The following is a 20,836-nucleotide window of genomic DNA, read 5'->3' on the forward strand; positions in this document are numbered from 1 at the left end:
ACATGAAATTTTATATTTCTCTTTAATTCTTTATGTTATGCGTTTATATATGTATATATTTTCTTTAAATATTTTTCGGTTAAAAGAGTTAGAATGGTAAGCTTCTAGCATTTCTTCAGTTTCTTTTCTTTTCTTTTTTGAGCAATCAACGTCCGATGCTTTTACTTTGCATCCAAGTTTTTATGTAAAAAATCGTTTTAATTTTGAAATTTTGATCATATCATAAAGTTTTCCATTTGATAGCCAATAAAAATCGGGAAGCTGCCACGCTATTATGATTTACGCTTTGTGCATCTATACGAATACATATACAGAGTTATGGCATGTGGTGTGCACTTACCTTCTTTGTAATTATTATCTTTTTTGTTGTGATTTTATGTACTTTGTAATTACCAATAACCTATTTCCTATTATGCATCCCATCTATTATTAGTTGTTGTTTCTGTCATATGTATTCTCTTTATGTTTCCTTCTTTTATTGTTGTTGTTTCAATGATTTTCCCAAGCTTATGCGGCTGTCCAGTTTTTATTGCAATCAAGTTTGTCTTTATAATTTGTAAGCGAATCGAGTACCCAGTAGTGAATTGAAGTAGCTTTCATCTAGTATGGTCCATAAGCCAACTACTTACCTGGACGGTAAACTTTTTCTCATACAAGAATAAATTTGAACAAGTAAGGAATGGGTGGCTATATTCGATATGGTAGATGATGAAAAATATATACGGTATAAAGTCAACTGGAAGTTTGAAAAGGTATAAGGGGGGCTAAAATAAGTACTGATTTTATTCTACCCAATTTAGGCAAACAGCCTTACTATTACTAGAAAAAGATTGAATAATATGTTTCACAGATTGATTGATAATTGCAGTAAAAATTTTAGCCAAAAGCACTGGGGCATCAACAGTTATAATTCGATTTGGACAATTTTAAGACATGAGCCGACAATGATATGTATCAAATAGGCATCTTATTTGTAATACTTAATGTCTCTGACGCATCGTTTATTGATATCGCAGGTTTAGTAGTTTTTAATACAGTCGTTATATGGGGAGTAGGTGAGTGTTATTAGAGCGCGGGTCCTTACCCACCTTTGTCAAAGTTGTCAAACTGCATATACCCCTCCCTTATTCGATTCGTTGTACCAAACAACAGTCTCGCATCCTATTGCAGCGCTTAGTTTTAGCACTTTATAGATTTACGATAAACGGCAGGCGTGGCAGTGTTCCAATATCGCCCATCTACAAAATTGATTTCGATTTTATATCATTTTATTGCGTTAGGTTGGTGCTCATATCCTCTACTTCTACTGACAAGGTCGGTCAAATTTTATGTTTAGTTAATTTTTAACAGCTGTTTGGAACCAGTTTCGTTCTACTTCGATTTTTGTTGTAACATTTCGATTTTTGTTGTAACATTTCTTACTTTAAACCAAAAACAGTGTCGCGTTGACATTGCTCAAGAGGTACTGGGCTCAGTTCGCAACGACTCAGATCTGCGATTTTTAAGACGGCGGTTCTTGTGGTTTTCTGACGATTTACTTGATTTTCGAGTCCAAAGTACATAAATCAAATATATTTCTTGAGGAGTAAAAAAAGGAGTAAACCAAAAAACAGAAGCCAAATAAAATTTATAAAAATTTATAAAAATTTTATTGTAAAGCTTAGTGACTTAAATATAGCAATAAGAGACTTTCATCCAATCACTTATTTGCTACTGTATTCATGCTTTTTTATACATATATAATATGCGAGCATATACTTGTACATATACATATATCCACATATGTACATATTCCACGCCTGACTTAGTTCTGCTCTGGAAGTACTTATACATATGTACGTACATATAGCCCCACAAAGCACAGCTCTTCTCGATCAGCAGCTATGGGAAGAAAACTTCTGATACATGGAACCTCTATGAACATGCATATACATATGTTAGTAAGTCATTATTTGGTGGGCTGGTCGCTAAGTTGGTCGACACCTCTTTACTTGTATGCGCGTATGTTTGGGTTTGCTCTCGAGCTTAGATTGGCAGGTAGAACTGCAGTTGTATGCGTTGCTAAGTTTTCATTAAGTGCCGTTAAGAGGAAAGTTTGCTTTTTTCACCTTGCTTTTGATTTCTTCTTTACTTTTGCAAGATAAGCGCGGACTTGAGGTGAACATACATGAAGATATCTTTCACAGTTTTTTTTTTTTTTTTTTTTTTTTTTTTTTTTTTTTTTTTTTTTTTTTTTTTTTTTTTTTTTTTTTTTTTTTTTGTTTTTTTGATTAAACGTTAAAAGTTGCCTTCGACTATTTTCTAAATACACTGCTTTAACTAAAGCAGCACCAACTTTGAGATCGTGCAGCATGCTCTGCAGTATAACTACTTAAAGGCATCAAACGATTAATTGCTTAACTCGATTCTGAGGAAAAGGAAATCAACTGCGCCATTAATCAACTTCGTTCGATTTTATAGTTATTTGACCTAAGCCAAGATATTTGAATTATACCATTTGTCTTTCCGATTCATCACTATAAATGCTCTGGTCAACTTCTGCTGTACCGAAGCTATAATGCCTGTCACAAGTGCTTTTTTAAGCAAATACAGTTAAACTTCCATAACTCGAAGTTCTCTATAACCCGAAATCTTGAATTGACAATAGAAGTCACTTTTCATACAAATTTCCTTCCATAAATCGAACCATTAAATTAGCACGTGATTTTCTAAGTCGCCTTTTTCGATAAAATTCAACTTTGTAAACAGTTGTCCACATGGAAGTCGCCAGATAGGGTTTTAGAGGGTCCGATCGAAACAATTTCCTCGGAGATTACTTCATGCCAAATTTAGTGAAGCTGTCATTCCACATTCAAGAACTTAGCTTTGATCGCTCGGTTTGAATTCCTGCTATATGCTTTACGTAATTTGTCTTCTAATTTACCACTAGTATTGTAATCTGGAAACTCACAATTTGATCGTAAAATTTGAGATTTTGGATGGTATGCGTTATCAGAACAGTTTGTCGCCATTTGTGTTTCTTGCAATAACCTAACCTCGACGAAAAACTGAAATTGAATCTCGAACATTTTTCGCACGATTATTTTTTCCAACTATCAACGTGGATTAACGCATCAATTATGCACAGATGAACTTAATTCAATTTTTTATGATGAAGTTCCACCAAGGAACAGTGTTTTTCGATGGACGGTGAATTAGATCGTATATCACTCCAAAACGAATTTTGGTAAGGTCGTCCAAAATCAGTTGTTATTGCGGAAGCTATTGATGCTGCGCAAAGTGATAATAATAATAATAACCAACGATTACCCTCCTCCCGCCCAACAGACGCGAGGGGCGCAATCCGCGAACGAGCGGAAATAGCCGAGTCACAAAAGGCAAGAGAGTTTTAGGCGTTGCGATATTAAGCTGCTCAGCTACAGAAACAAAAATTTCAACCGCCAAAATTAAGAATTAAAATTAAAGTTTATAATTTTTAAATGTTACTTGTTAAGRKTAGATAAAATAATTTTTTTAATGGTAAAGAGTGAGTCTGTTAGATCAAATGTGCTGGAATGAGAATTGAAAATTTTAAAAGTAAGGGCCTAAACTGCCTGATAAAGCGAGGGGGAACGTTAAAATTAATATCAGATAAAGAGATGGTCTACAGACTGACCCATTGATGAGTTTTACCAGAAATATTATACCAAGCATTTCCCTACGACTAGCGAGTGTCGGGAGATTTATAAGTTTTAAACGATTAGTGTAAGGGGGAAGGTTTAAACTGGGATCTCAATGCAAATAATTTAAGGCAAAAAGTAAAAATTGTTTTTGAACGGACTCTAMCTTATCCGAATGGACTTGGTAACTAGGGTTCCAAACCACAGATGCATACTCTAATATAGACCTCAACAGAGATGTAAAAAGCATTTTCGTGGTAAGCGGATCTCTAAATTCTTTAGACCAACGTTTAACAAAACTGAGAGCGCCTTTAGCTTTGAAAACCGTGGAAAATGCGTGAAGATTAAAATTGAGTTTGGGGTCCATTGTTACCTAGATCAACAAAACTGCATACTTGCTCCGTATATTGCAAGATTGTCATTCATGAACTTTAACCGTAAAACAAATGGTTCACCTTGGATCCCACATAATTAATCTATCAAAGAAAGTCTCCTGCCGATGGTCGAGAGAAATCTTAACAAAATACGATATCGGTACTTCGAAACTCGTCTATGACATTGTGATAGATATTAGACCGAAAGCAAGCAGCAGTATGTGTGTTTCAAAATGAGCCAAATCTAACAAAAGCTGTTCGCGCACGAAGCACTTCCAAGAAAAAGGTTGTCTATTTTTCTTCAAATCATATCGCAACCACACTACTACAACAACGCAGAACAGGAAATTCCGAGTCGTACATAAACATTTGCCAGTTGCCTTTCATGAAATCAAAAAATGATCTACCGAAGACGGATCACGCGTCTCCACGACAATGCGAGCTTCCACACATCGACTGAAAAAACTGCATCTTAGAGCACTCAAAATATCGACGTGATAAGTAATCCATTTTGTTCTCGAATTCCGAAATATAAAAGGCAACCCACGCAGTGATCCGATATCGGCGTTTTCGAGAAATGAAAAATTCATTTCGATATCTCAAAAAACTGAGTGACTAGCTCGCTCGCATAGATACATTGTGACAGGCTGACAGGAGGGCATGGCAAAATTGACTCAGCTCAGCACACTGACCACCTAATATAATCTGTTGACGGTATAGAAAGTGTTACCGTTTTGAGAAAAATTTACATATTTTTTCGATATTCTGGGTACGTAGCTTCATCTTGTAAACATAGCACCATTTTAAAAATTATCTGTAATAAGAAGTAAAACTTTTCAATTGGGCATCTCCAGAGTAACACCCCATCGAACTTTAATAAATCGCTATTCTGAACATATTTTCGGCTCATAGTGTTTACGGAGAAATCATATTTCATAACAATTATTAAATGGTTTCCACATTAAAGTTCATTTAATTTATTTGCAACTGAATGAGCACAAATGATCTTTGAGCATTAATTTTGTGATTTCCTCGCAGAGGCGCTGCGTTCCTTAGCACCTGTTGCTTGACAACAACGATTTTGCCGGGTACTTAAGCATCGGGCAATAATTTTAGAGTGTCTCTTAATGAATTTCAATGCGATGAATCTCGGCGTAAATTCACAATTTTCTTTGGGTTGTGCTTAACTTCTTGAGTCGCCACTCCGCCGCTCTCGCTTCACGCACCCTTAGCTAAACGCTTCCATGTGTGCCTGCGGAGCGCTGATTAGCACTCAACGCGCGGCATTAAAGCGTTCATAATTGATTTTACCTGCGAACGAGTGGCGAAATCGGGAGAATACAAAGACGATAAGCAGCAGCAGAGAGGTTCCCAATTTAATTTACTTGTGAAATACCACATTGCACCTTCGCCTAACAACTGTTTTATGCCGTTCGAGACAAGGCATGCCACTCAATTGCCGAAGTTAACCACACTCACTGCTTTCCACTTTTGTCTCCTCTTTGTGTTCGCTGTCAGTTTACAAACAATTGTCGATGGTAATGGGCAGTGATGTACTCAAAAAAGCTAACGGCACATTTCAATTCCTCGGTTAGCAACAATAAATTTTGTGGCGATCCAAAAACTATGTGGGCGCTTGAGTAAGCGGGAATGCCTAAAAGAATAATATGCCCTTCAGCCATACGTACACACATCCGTCAGTATGTTTATGTGACAACATACATAGCTGTCGGGCGAGTTCAAATTGCAGTGCCAATCAACGCAAGATCGTTTACCTCTTGAAAGAGTAATTCACACTTTCCACTTTCGTCAATAGTTCAGGTCTTTTGAGGAACTTTAACGTTTTGGCCGTTGGTGGCTTACAGTAAGCACAGGCAAAGTGCTTTGACTGCTGTCGTCCATGTGACATTGGCTTCGCTCCGCACCTGCGGCTATTTCATCAGTCTTCGGATGCTTTGAATCACTTTCGAACGCGTCTTTACGTCAACACAGCGTATCGGCTTTAAGTAAGTATCGGCAGAATGGTCGAAAAGTTAAAGAACTTTGATTGATTAAACAACTTAGTGAAATGGAATGGTATTCCGGAGCCGGTTGTCGTTGAACGGTCGACGACTGCTGTCTATATGAATATAGAGGCTAATGTATGGCAAATGTGTGTTATTTTTGGCAGATTATTTCGTTTATGGGATTAAATTTCGCTAGACAGTGCAAAAAGAAAACTTCGTTTTTCAGCCATGACCTGCAAGAAAACTTTATATGAAGGTAACAAGTATAAATATATGTGTATATTTGTATCTATCTATGGTGAATAATAACCAGAGATCTTGTCTTGGGGGCACCCATCATTCGATCGTAAAATCCAGCTCAATTGGTCAAATTATGATGAAAGTTGTGTTATCAACTCTCCTGAGTCCATTTCTTTTTAAACGTTCGCTGACCTGTACATTCCCACGCGAATTTTAATAAGAGAGCCTTTCATGTTTATTGCAAAATAAATGGTTCTGAAATATGGAAACACTTTTCAAGATTTCAAGTAACGCATTAATTGGTTATTGGCTTTGGAAAGTCTCCAGATGCCCCACTTTGATCTAGCGCTATTAATATACGAAGTATGATTTGTTGATCGTCATTTTAGAAACTTTTTTCTGAGTCTTTACTATTGATCATAAACATTTCTTTTTGAGAAACCTGAGCATACTCGCTCAATAAAAAGTGAAATTTGTCACGAAGGGAGGGTTGGATGGGTTGGGATAGACATTACTACATAAATTGTTTCCCATTATCGAACATACATACTTATATATAGGATGTAGCTCGGAAGCTTTATGAATTTTGAGCTAGGTCATTGTGTGGTATACAAACCTCCTTGGTTAGATGGAAATAGAAAATACGAATCAAAAAGCAATGTAGTTTACTCGGTTTTGCCAACATTATAAGAGAAGAGATATGACTGTAATCCATTTTTTAATATAAAGTTTTGACCCTTTCGAGGTTGGTATATTCAAAGCTCGATCTTGGCGAAATTAAATTACTCAACCCACTCCACATTTTTTCAATCTATGCCTAGTAATAATCAGTTGGCCTAATTAATTGCCGACCAAATAATAATAAATAGGAATAAATAGGAGTTTTATTCAAAATTCCACTAACTAATTATGTAGAACAAAATCAAAAAATTTAGGAAGATTTGTATGTGCATACATTTGATAATGTTTTATATACAGGAAGATACCAGCTAATTTTCGTTTAAAACATTCACACATTTTTGCAAAATAAACATGTTCAATTCGCGCTAATATACCAGGTTGTTCAATAATTTTTGCAGTTCGATAAGAATATAAAGCTGCTGACATATATATAATATGTATGAATGTATTTTAACATTTCGTGATATCAAAATCAAACACAGGAAGCGATCTACTCGTAATTTTAAGTGGTAAAATAAAAAACAAATTTGCGACGCTCTCCGATTCAATAAATTGAACAGCTTGTGGTAATTTATTTTTCCAGTCTTAATTTCCGTCTTAATGGACAGAAACGCTCTAAGCCGATCACAGCTTGGACAGCTTAAAGCTGAATCGTTGTGGTACGTCTAACACGAGATCCAGTACTGGAACCCAAGATGGCAACAGGGACTTAACTCGTTCCCATTCCTAAATGACCGGGTTGTTAGCTCATCGACTATACAAATTAAGCGATACCGCTATGACCAGGGCTACCTACCCAAACGAGTTTGATAAATAAATAGCTTGATAGCATAAGTAGTGAGGTTAGACACTCCTTGACTAGCTTTGAGCGCTTATTTTGAGAGTTCAAAGCTTGCACTGCTGCTCTAATGTCGTAATAAATACTCACTTAACTAAAAGAAGCTGCACTTCGAAACAGTTAGTCCACTTCTGAAAGAAAAATACTAGAGTAGGCCGATAGATTAGCTATAGTAAGCTTTACGGAAAGCTCCTTACATTCTACCCTCCTAACTATGAGACCAGCAAAAAATATACAATAAACAGTTAGATGAGATCCTATGATATTTTTGACTCACATTTGCTAGGTGACATTGCGAAAAAACTTAGCATTTCTGGTTGGAAAAGTGTGATCTATCATAATAGAGCAGTACGAGAACACCTTTGACCGCTCCGGTATAGGTATGTATAAGTAAGTTTGTATGCCACATACATACATACATATGCACATATTTGTCTACCGTATGTACAATCAGCACACCGCGATCGGGTTGCCAAGCGAGTGCGCCTTTACACTCTAGCACTCCAGCTCACCGCTAACCACCTATGACTCAGCGACTGTCAACTGCATGCGCACATGTGTATCGTACATGCGGCATGTGTGTGCGCCTTTGTAAATGCTCCTATTGTTCTATTTTATTTATGCTGACCGTTGATATTTCCATGCGTCACGCCGCGTCAGGAAAGCGAGAGTAACGGCAGCGCACTCCACTTACTCCAATTGCCCACTGTCAGCGTTTTCGGTATCAAGCTTGAACCTTGCTTCGCAGCTCATTTGCTTTTTTCGTTATATGTACATTTATACATACTTGTACATATATATTTTTGTAACACTATAAGTATGTAATGCAGTAATGTATCTGGCTGCTCCTTATTGAATTCCGTTTCTAATCTCTTCTCAATTTTTGGACAATTTAATATTTAATTCATATTTATATGTGTATGTGCCGACGTGTCCGTCTGCTTAGCGGCCGCCGCTATATTCGCCCGCTTATCTCTTCATGCTTCGGCGTAACTGCGTTGGTCACGTTTCGGTCGCACATCGATCAATCGGTTCGCTGCATGTGTCGATCAGCTGTTTGCTTAACAAGAGTTAGCGATCAGTCAACCACCGCAGCAACCGCCGCCGTTGGCGCTTTGGTACGACCAAATGGTGCTCGCTACTCGCCTGAGCGCGGCTACCAGTTAGCTGTAGGGATCGCTATTTAGCTGACTCAAGATCATGATGTTTTTATTTTTATTTTTTACTTTTGTTTAGATTCACAGCCGCGGGTGAGTAATCAGTACAGGAAATGTGCCAAAGAAAAGCTAGTCGCATGCAAAGCCTGTTATAATCGAGGCTAAATTGGTTAAGTGCGCATTAAAAAGCTTATTATATTGCAACTGAAATACGATCAACGACTGCACGATGAAACTAGATGCACTTTATACTATTTTCGAACCACGAGCACAGAGTTACCTACATAAGTATGAATGTACATATGTATATACGAGCAAATACTGAAATGAGTCACTTAAACTTTTTTGCGTTTATGGGGCGTTTTATGTTTTATGAAGAAATGTGCATGTATGGCGTTAGTAAACAATAAAGAAAAACATGAAATATCAGTAAATAACAAAATAATTGCATGGTAACCAAACAAACCTTTACATGTATGCCTTTCATTCAATCGTTCTCTAGTAATTGGCCTCCAATTTTGGAATAATAGAAAAAATATTATATATTTTCCAATTTTGATAAAGCATTAGTTCTGCTGAGTTTTATCGTAACTGTATCAGCGCAAATAATGGCTCCCGTTCAGGTGTGCTACCCGAGGTAGTAACATCAGGAGACATCGTGAAATTGGTTTGGGAAACCATTAAAGGAATAAATTACGCTATAAACTAGTAGCCCATCCTCAACAAGTCTCGTTGTGATATATTTCTTCAAGAAAGCCAAATTAGCAGTTTAAATTCTAGTTAGCAATTCACATGCCTAATAAAGTTTTATTTTTGTCGCTACTAGTGTACGGAAAATTAAAATATAGAAAACAGAACTTCACAAATTATTTATATTTATTATTATTACTTATAGCACGTTCAATTTTATTGGTTACATAATACAGTTTACATTGGAGGAGTTTACATTAAGTAAATTACAAAAAAAAAATCAATAGACGAACGTTTTCGAAATAAAATTTTAAATCCCTTCCACTGACAAACACTTTTGCAAGCCACTGTAACGTGGACTAATAAACTGGGAAATATACAGGCCAATATAACTGCTATTTGCAATCAATTATTTTTGCGTTGAAGGCGCACAAAAGTCAACACTTAAGCCTCGGCAGTGGCAAAAACAATTAACCCAAATTAGGAGGACAGAACGCGCGCGCGTGTCAACATCTACACATGTTCAACATGCGCCTAACAAATGACTGCGAGCAAAGAGACAATAAATTCAATAAATTTGTAACTTTGCGCACGCGCGCAACAACAGCAAAAAAGGCAAATTCGAATTGGCGCAGCAAACAGTTTTGCAAGCAGCTGGCAACGCCGGCAGTGTGCAACTTTTCGACTCCCGTTCACTACGCTTGAATAAGTTCCTCGAAATGGGAGTGATGATGTGATGATAACGAAGTTTTCTATGGAAAATCATGCGTTTACCGCAATTATAATTTCCGGGCGTCCGGCATTAGCCAAGCTGATCAAAGCTTGAACACCTCGCTGTTTTCAGAGATATGCGCTTTTTTGTGGCACGTATTTTAAAACTCGCTCGCACTAACTGTTATCTTGCCACAGCGTATGAGGAAAATGTTTGTGATTATCACTTATCGGTTCACACCAACCAGATAAAAAGGCCGCGAAGGGGCGGGCACACACAAATTCTTATCACGACCAATGTTGTCTTTACTACCGCCTTCTTATCAATTTTACCAAACGTGACTAAAACAGTCTGACGTTATGCTGCTCTTACAGACCAATCTGCCCTTGGCAGATTATTTATTAAGATTTAAATATTTGAAAGCAATCGATAGCAAATCAACAAAAGTTTTATGAACTGTGATAACAAATATATCCAAAATCGTAAGGGTAAGAATACTCTTTTTTACACAAACTAAGAAAATAGCAATAATTTATTTACATATGTAATACTTAAAACACAACAACTATCATTATACATATATAAATGAAATTATTCACATTTTTTTTAACAATATCTGAGCAGTCTGAATAATTGTCCGATTACTTGTGAGTGCAACAGTGTGGCTTTTGAGCGACCGCTAATTATCAGCAGCAATCAGCTGTTACATACCGCACATACATATGGAAACAATTAAGACCTTTATGCATTATATTAAAGTTATATATATATATATATATATATATATGTATGTATAATATATCTGTCTCTTATACACATCTAGATGTGTATAAGAGACAGAGCGACCACAGAGTATCGGCTAATTAAAACAGCCTCAGCAAACCGGTACTTTGAGGTGACATATACATAAGTGCGTTTGCGTGGTTTATGCTGTTGCGGCAATCATAAGCGAAAGCAGCAAAACTAAACCGTAAGCACTTAACTACACACACACAGCCTAGCTTATGTGTACGGGTATTTCATTAATCAAGGTTAACTCGACGAGACCTACAAATTAGCATAACGGCTCTATGCTAGCCTCTCGATCGCACAATTGCGTAAATATCTAAGCACCGGCGCTGTCGTCGCTTTTTATGTTGATTTCATGTAAATCAAATGGATTTTCTTCAAATTCACATCGGACAAAAAGTGTGCGAATGAGCACTTCAACAAAAGATCTTGGTATTAAAGTCAAAATTATGAGTCGAAACGCTATTTCAGCCTAACAGCTTTTGAATTTATAGTTGCCGTGATTAATTCGCCTTGCGCATGTAAGGAAATTACCTTTTTTAGCAAATAATAATTGTATATTTATATAAATATTGTCATTTCTAAGAAAAAAAGAGAAATAGTATAGTGTTGAAAAAAGCACGCTTTTTGTATGCAATGTTTAGAATAGCTACAAACCTACAATTGTCGATAATACAATGTATAAAAGCTAACATTTATTAAAGACAAAACTAAAGCTAAACAAGAAACAACAAATTGAACCAATTAATTGATTACCTTATTTTAAGTGTTTAAGAGGGCGTGTTTAACCATTTCCACTCGCAAGAAATCATTTTTGAGAATCATTCTTGCAAAAATAAGAAATCAAATTAGACTTTAGTTTGATGACTACTTTCTTCCAGTTGATTTTCTCACACCTTAATTCTGACAATCGAATAAAGTTGTGAACCCTGAATTTTCTTGCGTGTGATAAGTAGTATAGCGTTTTTTCTTTGTCCTTTTTGCAGCATGTTGCCTGCTAACCAAACAAAAAAAAACAAACGAAAAAAGTGAAATATTTTTACTTTTCTCGAAACTCAACAGTGGGAATTGCTCAGTTGGTGTTTATTTATCGTTTTTAATAGTCATTAATCAAATTTCAGTCAATTTTGTGAAGTTCAATAATGGAAGTTGCGAATGAGTGGCTGGGCAGAGTTTTTGTTCCGTTATCATGTAAAAAATTTAAACTTTTTCAAAGTTTTTTTTACATATATAGTAAGGCGGGTTGATTTACAGATAGTCAAAAATCAGAGATGCTGGAGATCGGTTTCAGACTCATAGTCTCTTAGCAGAGTGGTTCAGAGTGATGCGGAGAACATTTCACGAATACGCGATTTTAGAGTACAGCAACAGCTGTAATATGTACAGACATAGTTCTGCAATGCAATGAGGAAACAAATTTTTTTGTGCCTTGTACAATAATCCATGTAAAATAAAAAAGTTTTTCTACAAGAACGTGAATTCAATCGTTCAGTTTGTGTAGCAGCCATATAACTGTTCCAACTGTTTCGAGGAGTGGAAAAAGCATTGGCACAAGTGTATTGGGACTAATGGGGGATTAATTTGCAGGGAGCGGCACAGATTTTGAGGAATAAATTAAGAACTTAAATACTATAAACGAAGTCTTACTGTTTTTCTGTTCAGAATATAAAAATCAGAATATAAGAATTTTAACTAATAGTCCGAAAAATCTTATCCAATTTCTTTTTAAATAGGTGGCAACCTTGTCTGAAGGCGTTTACTTGATTTTCGTTTGCCTTCACTATACGCTGTATATTAAGTTGGCCAATTTCTTTGTAACATTTGTCGGAACCGTCGATATTAAATCACAATTGTTTATATACACACTGACCGATCAAAATCAAGTATTTCTATAGAGTCTTTTGTATTTGTGAACGGATATTATGAAAGCTTTAACAAACTTCCGTGCAACGGAAGTTAAGTTTATACAGAAACTCAGAAACCTGGCACTGCAGCATATCATACTTATTTAATATTCAGAAATTAGTTATAGTGATATTCAAATCAGATTTTAGGTCATGTCGTACTTATTTATTCACATTTAAGCGTATTTCATATGTACATATGTATGTAGTACATATTTAAATAGTTACAAATATATACATATGTGCTCATTATTTACATATTTACAGTATAAAATGTATCGGTTGTTTGAACTCTTCATTGATATCATACCGTCCATTGCTAAAAATATGTCATGAGCAACAGGTGACCAGGCAACGCAATATGAGCATCAAACACCTATATCTACCTACATATGTATGTGCATGTGTTTGTGTGCGCATATATATTATTCCAGTGAATCACCTATTTGCTAAATATATCTACATGTGTTCAGGATGAGGTCTTTCCAAAGTTTTATTCGCATAAACACATATATTGATGTACGTATATGTTTGTACATATGAATGTACAAGCTGAGAACGAAATCGAAATGAAAAATGAAAATGAAAGCATACCGTTTGCTCCCACATTCGCAGCATAAAATAGTAATGATTGAGCTGGTGCCAAATTTTACAAGTAGCAGGCTGTACATGTACGTATGTATGTGTGCGGAGGAATCTAAACGAGTGGGTGGGCGTGGCCGTGAATTTGTGCGCGCACAACAAAAGTAATGTGTAGTATTTAAGTAGGCGAAAATGTGCACATTCACAAGAAAATACATTGAAATACAAACATACACACATATCTATGTATTTCTGTGTCAGTGACTTGCAATGCTATAAAAAGTAAGTGCTTCATAAATTTTTACAGCTTCAAAAACATCTTAGACACCCGAGTGGAATGCCTGCCAAGAAGCGTCACAGCATCTAATTGACTATGAATATGTGTATGTATATGTGTGTGTGTGTGTGTTTTGTATTATCGTTCTGGTTGCCAGAAGCTCAGCCGAAATGATTGCAAATAAAATGTCTAAGCGCTTCATAAGCGTACAACAACAAATGTTTAAATGCTTTATTGTTGTTCATTTGCATGTTTACGTTTGTTTGTTTGTTGCCATTAGGCTTTTGTTTTTCCCGGCATTTCGCAAGCAGCTCAGATAATATTTGCCTGTTATGCTTAGATTTCTATTTTTATTTTCTTTCATAATTAGCTGGTTGTTCAAGTGGTTTAGGGCGAGTAGCCGCTATGATGCGCTGACGGGATGTGAATGTTTTGTTATTGTCGTTTGCTGTTCGACAACATTTACGTATGTATGTATGACGCTCGAATTTCACTTTCGAATGTTACAAGATGCTCTTAAATCGCCTTTTGTAACGAAATTCTCTTTGGGCACAAACGAAGCAAAATAAGTGAGACTGTGTGTGTGTGGCTGTGTCTTGACAGCGACTTTTTCACACATTCATATGAAAGTGGAATAGTCGGAAAAGCACGAATCAAATTTGATAGACTGAGGTTAGGCGCGAATGCGGAGCAACTACCTGTGCGGAAGTACCGCGCTTACATATCTACATATAAACACACATACATATAAATATAATAGATGTACTTGTATGTATGTATGTGCAAAAACAAGTAGCTTACGTAAACAAATACTCGGTTTGGAGAAAATCCCGCACCGATTCGAACTCCAAAAGCCAAATAACAGCATATATGTATGTACATACAAGGCACATCAACGACAGCAGTGAGTGCTGAGTATGAAAACAAAGAAAGTTTGGCGAACCACAAAAAATTGAGAGCGCAATAAACAACCACGTAACAAGTCTTGAAAAACTGAAAACAAACGGAGAGCGGACCGCGCACCACACACCCGCGTAGCACTTGGAGCCATACAAATGACGGAATAAAAACAAACCAGCGAAAATAGCTACACACACACGCATAGCTGCTACCTTGAGCGCCCGCGTTGACGGCGCTGCTCGCAACATTTTCCAAGTGAACGCGCCGAGAGCGCACAGCTTTGTTGACGGTGGTAGTGCTAGGCGCTCATCTCACCGAAAACGAATCGCTTGCGCTGCCGCTAACAATGGTGATGGCGGCGGTGGCCGCGCATTGGGGATTAGACACGACAGGAGTGTTCAAATAATTGCAGTCAAAACGCGCCGGTCCGCTATTTGAAATGAAACATGCAAAGAGAATGCCGGAACGGAACAAATGCAGCCGCTCACAATGAGAGCGGCGCCACAGCAGTCACGAACGAGGCAATAGCAATTCCGATAGTTATAATGCCGAAATGGACTGCTCCTAACAGCCACCACCAGCTGCTGCTTGAGTGTCGGTGCCTTCAAAGAATCATTCTTGAATGCGCGCGCGAATCGTCAACACGTAAGTCGCTACGTCGCCAAATCGAGTAAACGCAGCAATATTGGAAACAAAGTGGTTTTTCACACTCGGCCGCCGAGTACTCATAGATACACAAACACGTATACGATTACATAGTATCTGTGTGTGCTGCAAGAAAAAACGCAAAAGTTGTTGAGCGTATTCGCCGTGGTGTTTGTGAGTATAGGCGTTGGGTGAGAGCATGAGCATTACGCCGTGTGCTTTTAGCGCTTTCATTTACTGCGTTTCTGTTTAAATTGTTGTTTTTGGTTTTTCGTTTTTTTGCAAAGAACGAAGCGTTAAAGCTACTTACGCTCGTGCGGACAATGCTGGCGTCGTTGACTGGCTAACTGGCTAGCTGGTTGTTTTGCGCTGGCGAGCAGACACTTGTGGTAGTTGCATTTTGACCGTACGCGAGTAAAGCCACAAATGTAAACAAAACGCGCTAATTGAAGAAAACCCTGAGCGCATCGGAAAATCAAATTCGTAAAGCTGCGACGAAGCAAAAATACTTCAACTAAATTTTTAAAGCAAAGTCGCGAGGAAAATATTCTACAATTTTTAGAAATCTTGAACATTTGGCGCTGTGACAACTTGTATGACGCAGTCGTCAACCGTCATTCACCGAAAAGCAACACCTGTGCCAGTGCTAAAGTGGCTCGCGGCATTGTGTGATGTAACAGAGAGTGACTACCTGTGTGAAAATTTTACAAAATTTGAAATAATTTTGTTGAAAAATTTAAATAATATTTGTATGTGGTAAATAAATTAAATTCGTAAAAAATGTTTTAAAAAAATATAAATTGAAAATTATTACGACAAAAATGTGCAGTGCAAAGGCAATGAAAAAATTTAAATGAAAAATTTGAGGACTGTGGAAATGTGAAAATTCGAAAATAACTAAACTTAAAAGTTGCCAAGCAAAGTTACAAGTGAAAAGGAAGCAATTTGAGTTGATAAAAAAATATATCGATAGCAATTTTATTAAAAAAATATAAACTATTGAAAAGCCGTTGAGAAGCTAATCTGAAAAACTTTAGTAAAAATAATAAAGCAAAAATTATTACAAAGTGTGGTCAAATTAATATAAAATATAAAGAAACAATTTGGTTTCGGTATATTTTTTATACTAATCTAAATTAAAATATTTTTCCCAACACGTCAATAAAATTTTAACAATAATTAAAACACACGAAAATAATATAAATAAAAAAATGAGCAAAAAGTCACCAATAAAATTGATTTTTGCGCCAGTTCCGAAGGAAATTTGGAAAAAAGCTTTCATATAAAATCTTTAATTAACAATTAATGGCTTCCATATTTAACATTCGCAAAATATATTTTCCTTACTTTAAATTGTATTAAAAAATGTGATTGCAAAAAATTTGCATATTTCCCCTCAAATTTTTTCATAAGTTCCAATTCACTTTATACGTATTGCGGCTAAACAAAATTCACTTTTTTGTAAAGTATATACATATAAATAAATTTAAAAAATATGTTCATACAAAAATGGTGGCTTCTCAGGTGTCTTCTCAGATAAAAAAAAAAAATAACAAAATGAAAACAAATGAGGATCACAGTTTTCGAAATTTTAATACGAACACAATTCACGAGTAAATTCAAATATTTCTACATAAAATAAGGGAAATACCGAAAACACTCTGTTGTGCGCGAATTTAGCACAAAAATGCCTGAGAGCTCATCGAAAAAATTTTCCGCCAACAACTCTTCGAAAAGATCGCAAAAAACACAATAAATTGTTGTGCGTGAAATTGGCAGTTTCTTGTTGGTTGATGGCGCCATTTAGCCTAATTTTTTGGTTACAAGTGCAACATAAAAATAACACTTTAACAACAGCAACAAAGCGCAAAATGAAAAATAGCCAGTGGCACACACGACCGTGTCACCCAAACCTGCTGGTGGCCGCCCGAAAATAAACGGCATTCAGCGGCAAATGCAACGCTGACGCACTACCGCACACACACACAGAAACAGGCGCGGCAATTCGTCGCTGTCATTTACCGGCCGGCGTTTTGTGCCAATTAACAGGCGCGCGCACACACTCACCCAAATACGTGCAACACTCGAGGAATCTAAGGCGACACTGGCCACAAAGCAGCCAGTAGAACCAACAACTACGAATGCGTTGCTAGAGCAAATCGCACACTATTACTCTAAGCGCTCACACGGTTACATGTGTGTGTATGTGCGTGTGCTGCCTAGCGCCTAGTATGCCCGGCCTGTTGACAGCGCAGCGGCAACAGTTTGTAGCTGCATTTCGCTTTTTTCTTGACCAACTTGGTTGCATGCGCTTGGGGGCTGAGCTGCGCCCGTCAGTGTGTATGTGTGTGTGCATGCACCTTTTTTGTCTGTCTGCGTGCCACTTCTCGGCTGACACGGTTCCGTTTTCCTATTCTGCTGGCATTGCCAATGGGCAACACCGCCAACTAGTGCAGCAAGCAAGCCATTAATCGCAGCAATAACAACAACAACTGCACGCATGTCACACGCAGCCGCTGATTTCACGCAAAATAACACACACACACACACATGTTGGAGTGTAAAAATTCGTTTTTGAATTTGTGCGTCAGTGTTGTTGTTGTGGGGAAATTTAATTGCACGCAATTTATTTAAACGCCACGCCGCAACAGAGCGCCGAAGAAACTGTGAAAATTATTTAAAATTAAATTAATGAGAAACGTTGCTGCAATCACGGCAACAACACAAATTGCTACAACAATTCACAACATCAGCGTGCTAAGGGGCCTTGTGTGTGCTCCATACAACCATACATACGGACAGGCACACATACATACATACCTTTGTAGTACATGCGTTGCAAAGCGGCGCAGAATTTTGATTTTGATTTTGATCAGAAGCGAAATTCCTCAACGCCGCATTTGCAATGTGACATTGTAACAGAATTTTTTTAAGGCCAACTAATCTGTAACAAACAACAACAACAGCAATATCTGCGTAATTGCATAATTAAAAATTCAATGAAACAGACAAATGCAAATTAACAGCAAGCGTTTAAATAAAAAGTGTTTTGAAACGAAAAATTATTGATGCATATTACATTGTGCCACACAAACGAAATTCAAGCATTTGCAGAGAAAGTGTGAATATGCTTCATTCGTTCAGAATTCAAGTGAAATCCAAATCAGTGAGGAGAAATTTAAATAATTAAATAAATACAAAAACAGTGTCAAGTAAATTACCAAAATTAACAAAAGTTTATCAAACTTATTCAAAATAAGCAAACTTGTGTGTGGATTTCCAAGCACTAATTGTCCTGGCTGCGACTAAGGTGAGCTGGATTTCAGTACTTAAATTGAAAAAATTGTTTTAATATGGAAGAAATAATGAATAAGAACTGAAAAAAACAGGCAAATACTGCATTTTTAATTAAAATTATTTTCTTACATAAACTCTAATTTTTGCGCTAAAGTTTTTTTGGGGCAAGATATTAATTTTTATCGATTAAGAACTTTATTATAAATAACACATTTCTTTTTTTGCGGCACAGGTAATAAAAAGTAAAATTATTTTCTGCGTAGAAAAATTTAGCTACTGTCCATGGACTTTTTTTTTTTTTTAATTTAGTAATCGATATGGAAATTTAAAAAGTGGTAAAAATATTAGTTTTTAAGTGCAGTTTAACAAAGCCAGGTTAAAACTAATTCAATTAGAATTTTAAACACTTCATTGCAAAGCTCTTTGAAAACAAGTAACTATTGAAACATCAAGAAAAAAGAAAATCTATGAAATGTATAACCTCACTTTTTTCTTAGTTTTCATATTTAATTACATTTGAAACATAATATATATATATATATATATAACTAAGAAAAAAGTGAGGTTATACATTTTATATTTATATATATATATAATGACCTTTTTCCACACAATTTCCTGGTGTAGATAGAATTTTCAGTTGGAGTTGCGCACTATGAAACGTTTAGCTCTATTTCTATACATATGTATGTATACTGTATGTATGTGTTTCCATTGCTGCTTGTAGATACATGCGAGGTAAATAGGTCAAGGTGCAGTAGCCAAGGTTGTGATAATAAGCAATAATTCCAGTAATAACAGAAAAGATTTTCCCAAATATCTAAAAAAAAAATTAAAAGAACATTTAAAAGTCAATAGAAATAAAATTTAAAAAAGTTTCAAACTACTTTTTAAACAAATGTTACTATATAGTTGTCAGTCATGACCTAAATTGGGAAAATTCTCGATTTAGCCATCACATTTATATGTAGAAAGTTTATTTTTCAACAACATTTTTATCAATAGACTGGGGCAAGCTCCATATAGGTGTAGAGGTAGTATATAACTTAGAAATACCTTTTGAGATTAAAATTATTTATTTATTTAATTTTAGTGTTACTATTTACTCTTTATTTTATTATATTATGGCTGGAATTCTTTGTTGAAATACGGAGGTGAAATATGATCTTGTTGAATAATGTTTGAGGTAAATTCACGTTTCCCAGTCAGTCAAAATTCAGTCACTTAAATTCGCCGTTTTCATAAATATTAAAAACATTTGAAGGTATCACAGCTGATCGAAAAACTCTCCTTTTTCGAAAAGCTCGAAAAATATGCATTTTTCGGTCTCAGGAATTTTCTTATTTTGAAAAACACTGTCTTATTGTTTTAAATAAAACTTTACTAACTTAAATAACAACTTTCTTTATCTGCCCTCAGGAACCTATTGAGCTGAAAAAACGTTTGGAAGAGGTGCGTCTGCTCGAATCGCGACGCTCTGCTCGCTTGGCTGATCAGGAACGCGACACAGATTTCGCACGCCTAGCCGACATGGGTGGCGATCGCCGCCGAACAACATCACACAGCATCGAGGTGCCAATGTCCTTAACACCGCAGAATAAGTGAGTAAAAATTAAAAAATTTGCCTAAATTATTATTATTTTTTTTTTTTTGAATTAAATAGAAATAGACAAAGTCAAATGCTTTAAACAAAATTGATAATATTTAAATAAAATAGCATAACATAAAAAAGTATACAATAAAAGTAATATAAGCTCAATTAAGCTAATTAAAAATAAATTTAATTAAATTATTTAAGAATATTTGAAAGCACAATTCCCATTAGAATGAGTTACAAAAATAAAAATTCGAATGCTAATTTTTTCATATGAACTATACACAGTGGACCAATAAAGTTTACATACACATAGTTCTAGTAAATTACGACACATTTATTTGTTATAAAATGAATAAATTTTTTGGTTTTTTCTATCCATTTCAAAATATGTCAATTTAACATTAAATATAGCATATCAAAATATTTTTGTTTTTAACAAATAAAAAAAATTAGTGCTAAAGCTTAAAACGGTCAAAAAATTTTACGTA

At 35.9% G+C, this 20,836-nt stretch overlaps 1 protein-coding gene across 2 annotated transcripts in view; it reads left to right on the forward strand.

The window, feature by feature from the left end:
- LOC108975360 (zinc finger protein 704) overlaps positions 1-20,836 on the forward strand; it is a 287,817-nt gene that overhangs the window by 160,294 nt on the left and 106,687 nt on the right. For both annotated transcript variants that reach the window (XM_018943784.1, XM_018943786.1), the window contains exon 2: positions 20,171-20,352. In XM_018943784.1, coding sequence (XP_018799329.1) covers positions 20,171-20,352 — 182 coding nt within the window. The remainder of the gene's footprint in view (positions 1-20,170; positions 20,353-20,836) is intronic.

The sequence above is a fragment of the Bactrocera latifrons genome, unplaced genomic scaffold, assembly GCF_001853355.1.
Source record: "Bactrocera latifrons isolate USDA-ARS-PBARC rearing strain unplaced genomic scaffold, ASM185335v1 scaffold_64, whole genome shotgun sequence".
NCBI lineage: Eukaryota > Metazoa > Arthropoda > Insecta > Diptera > Tephritidae > Bactrocera > Bactrocera latifrons.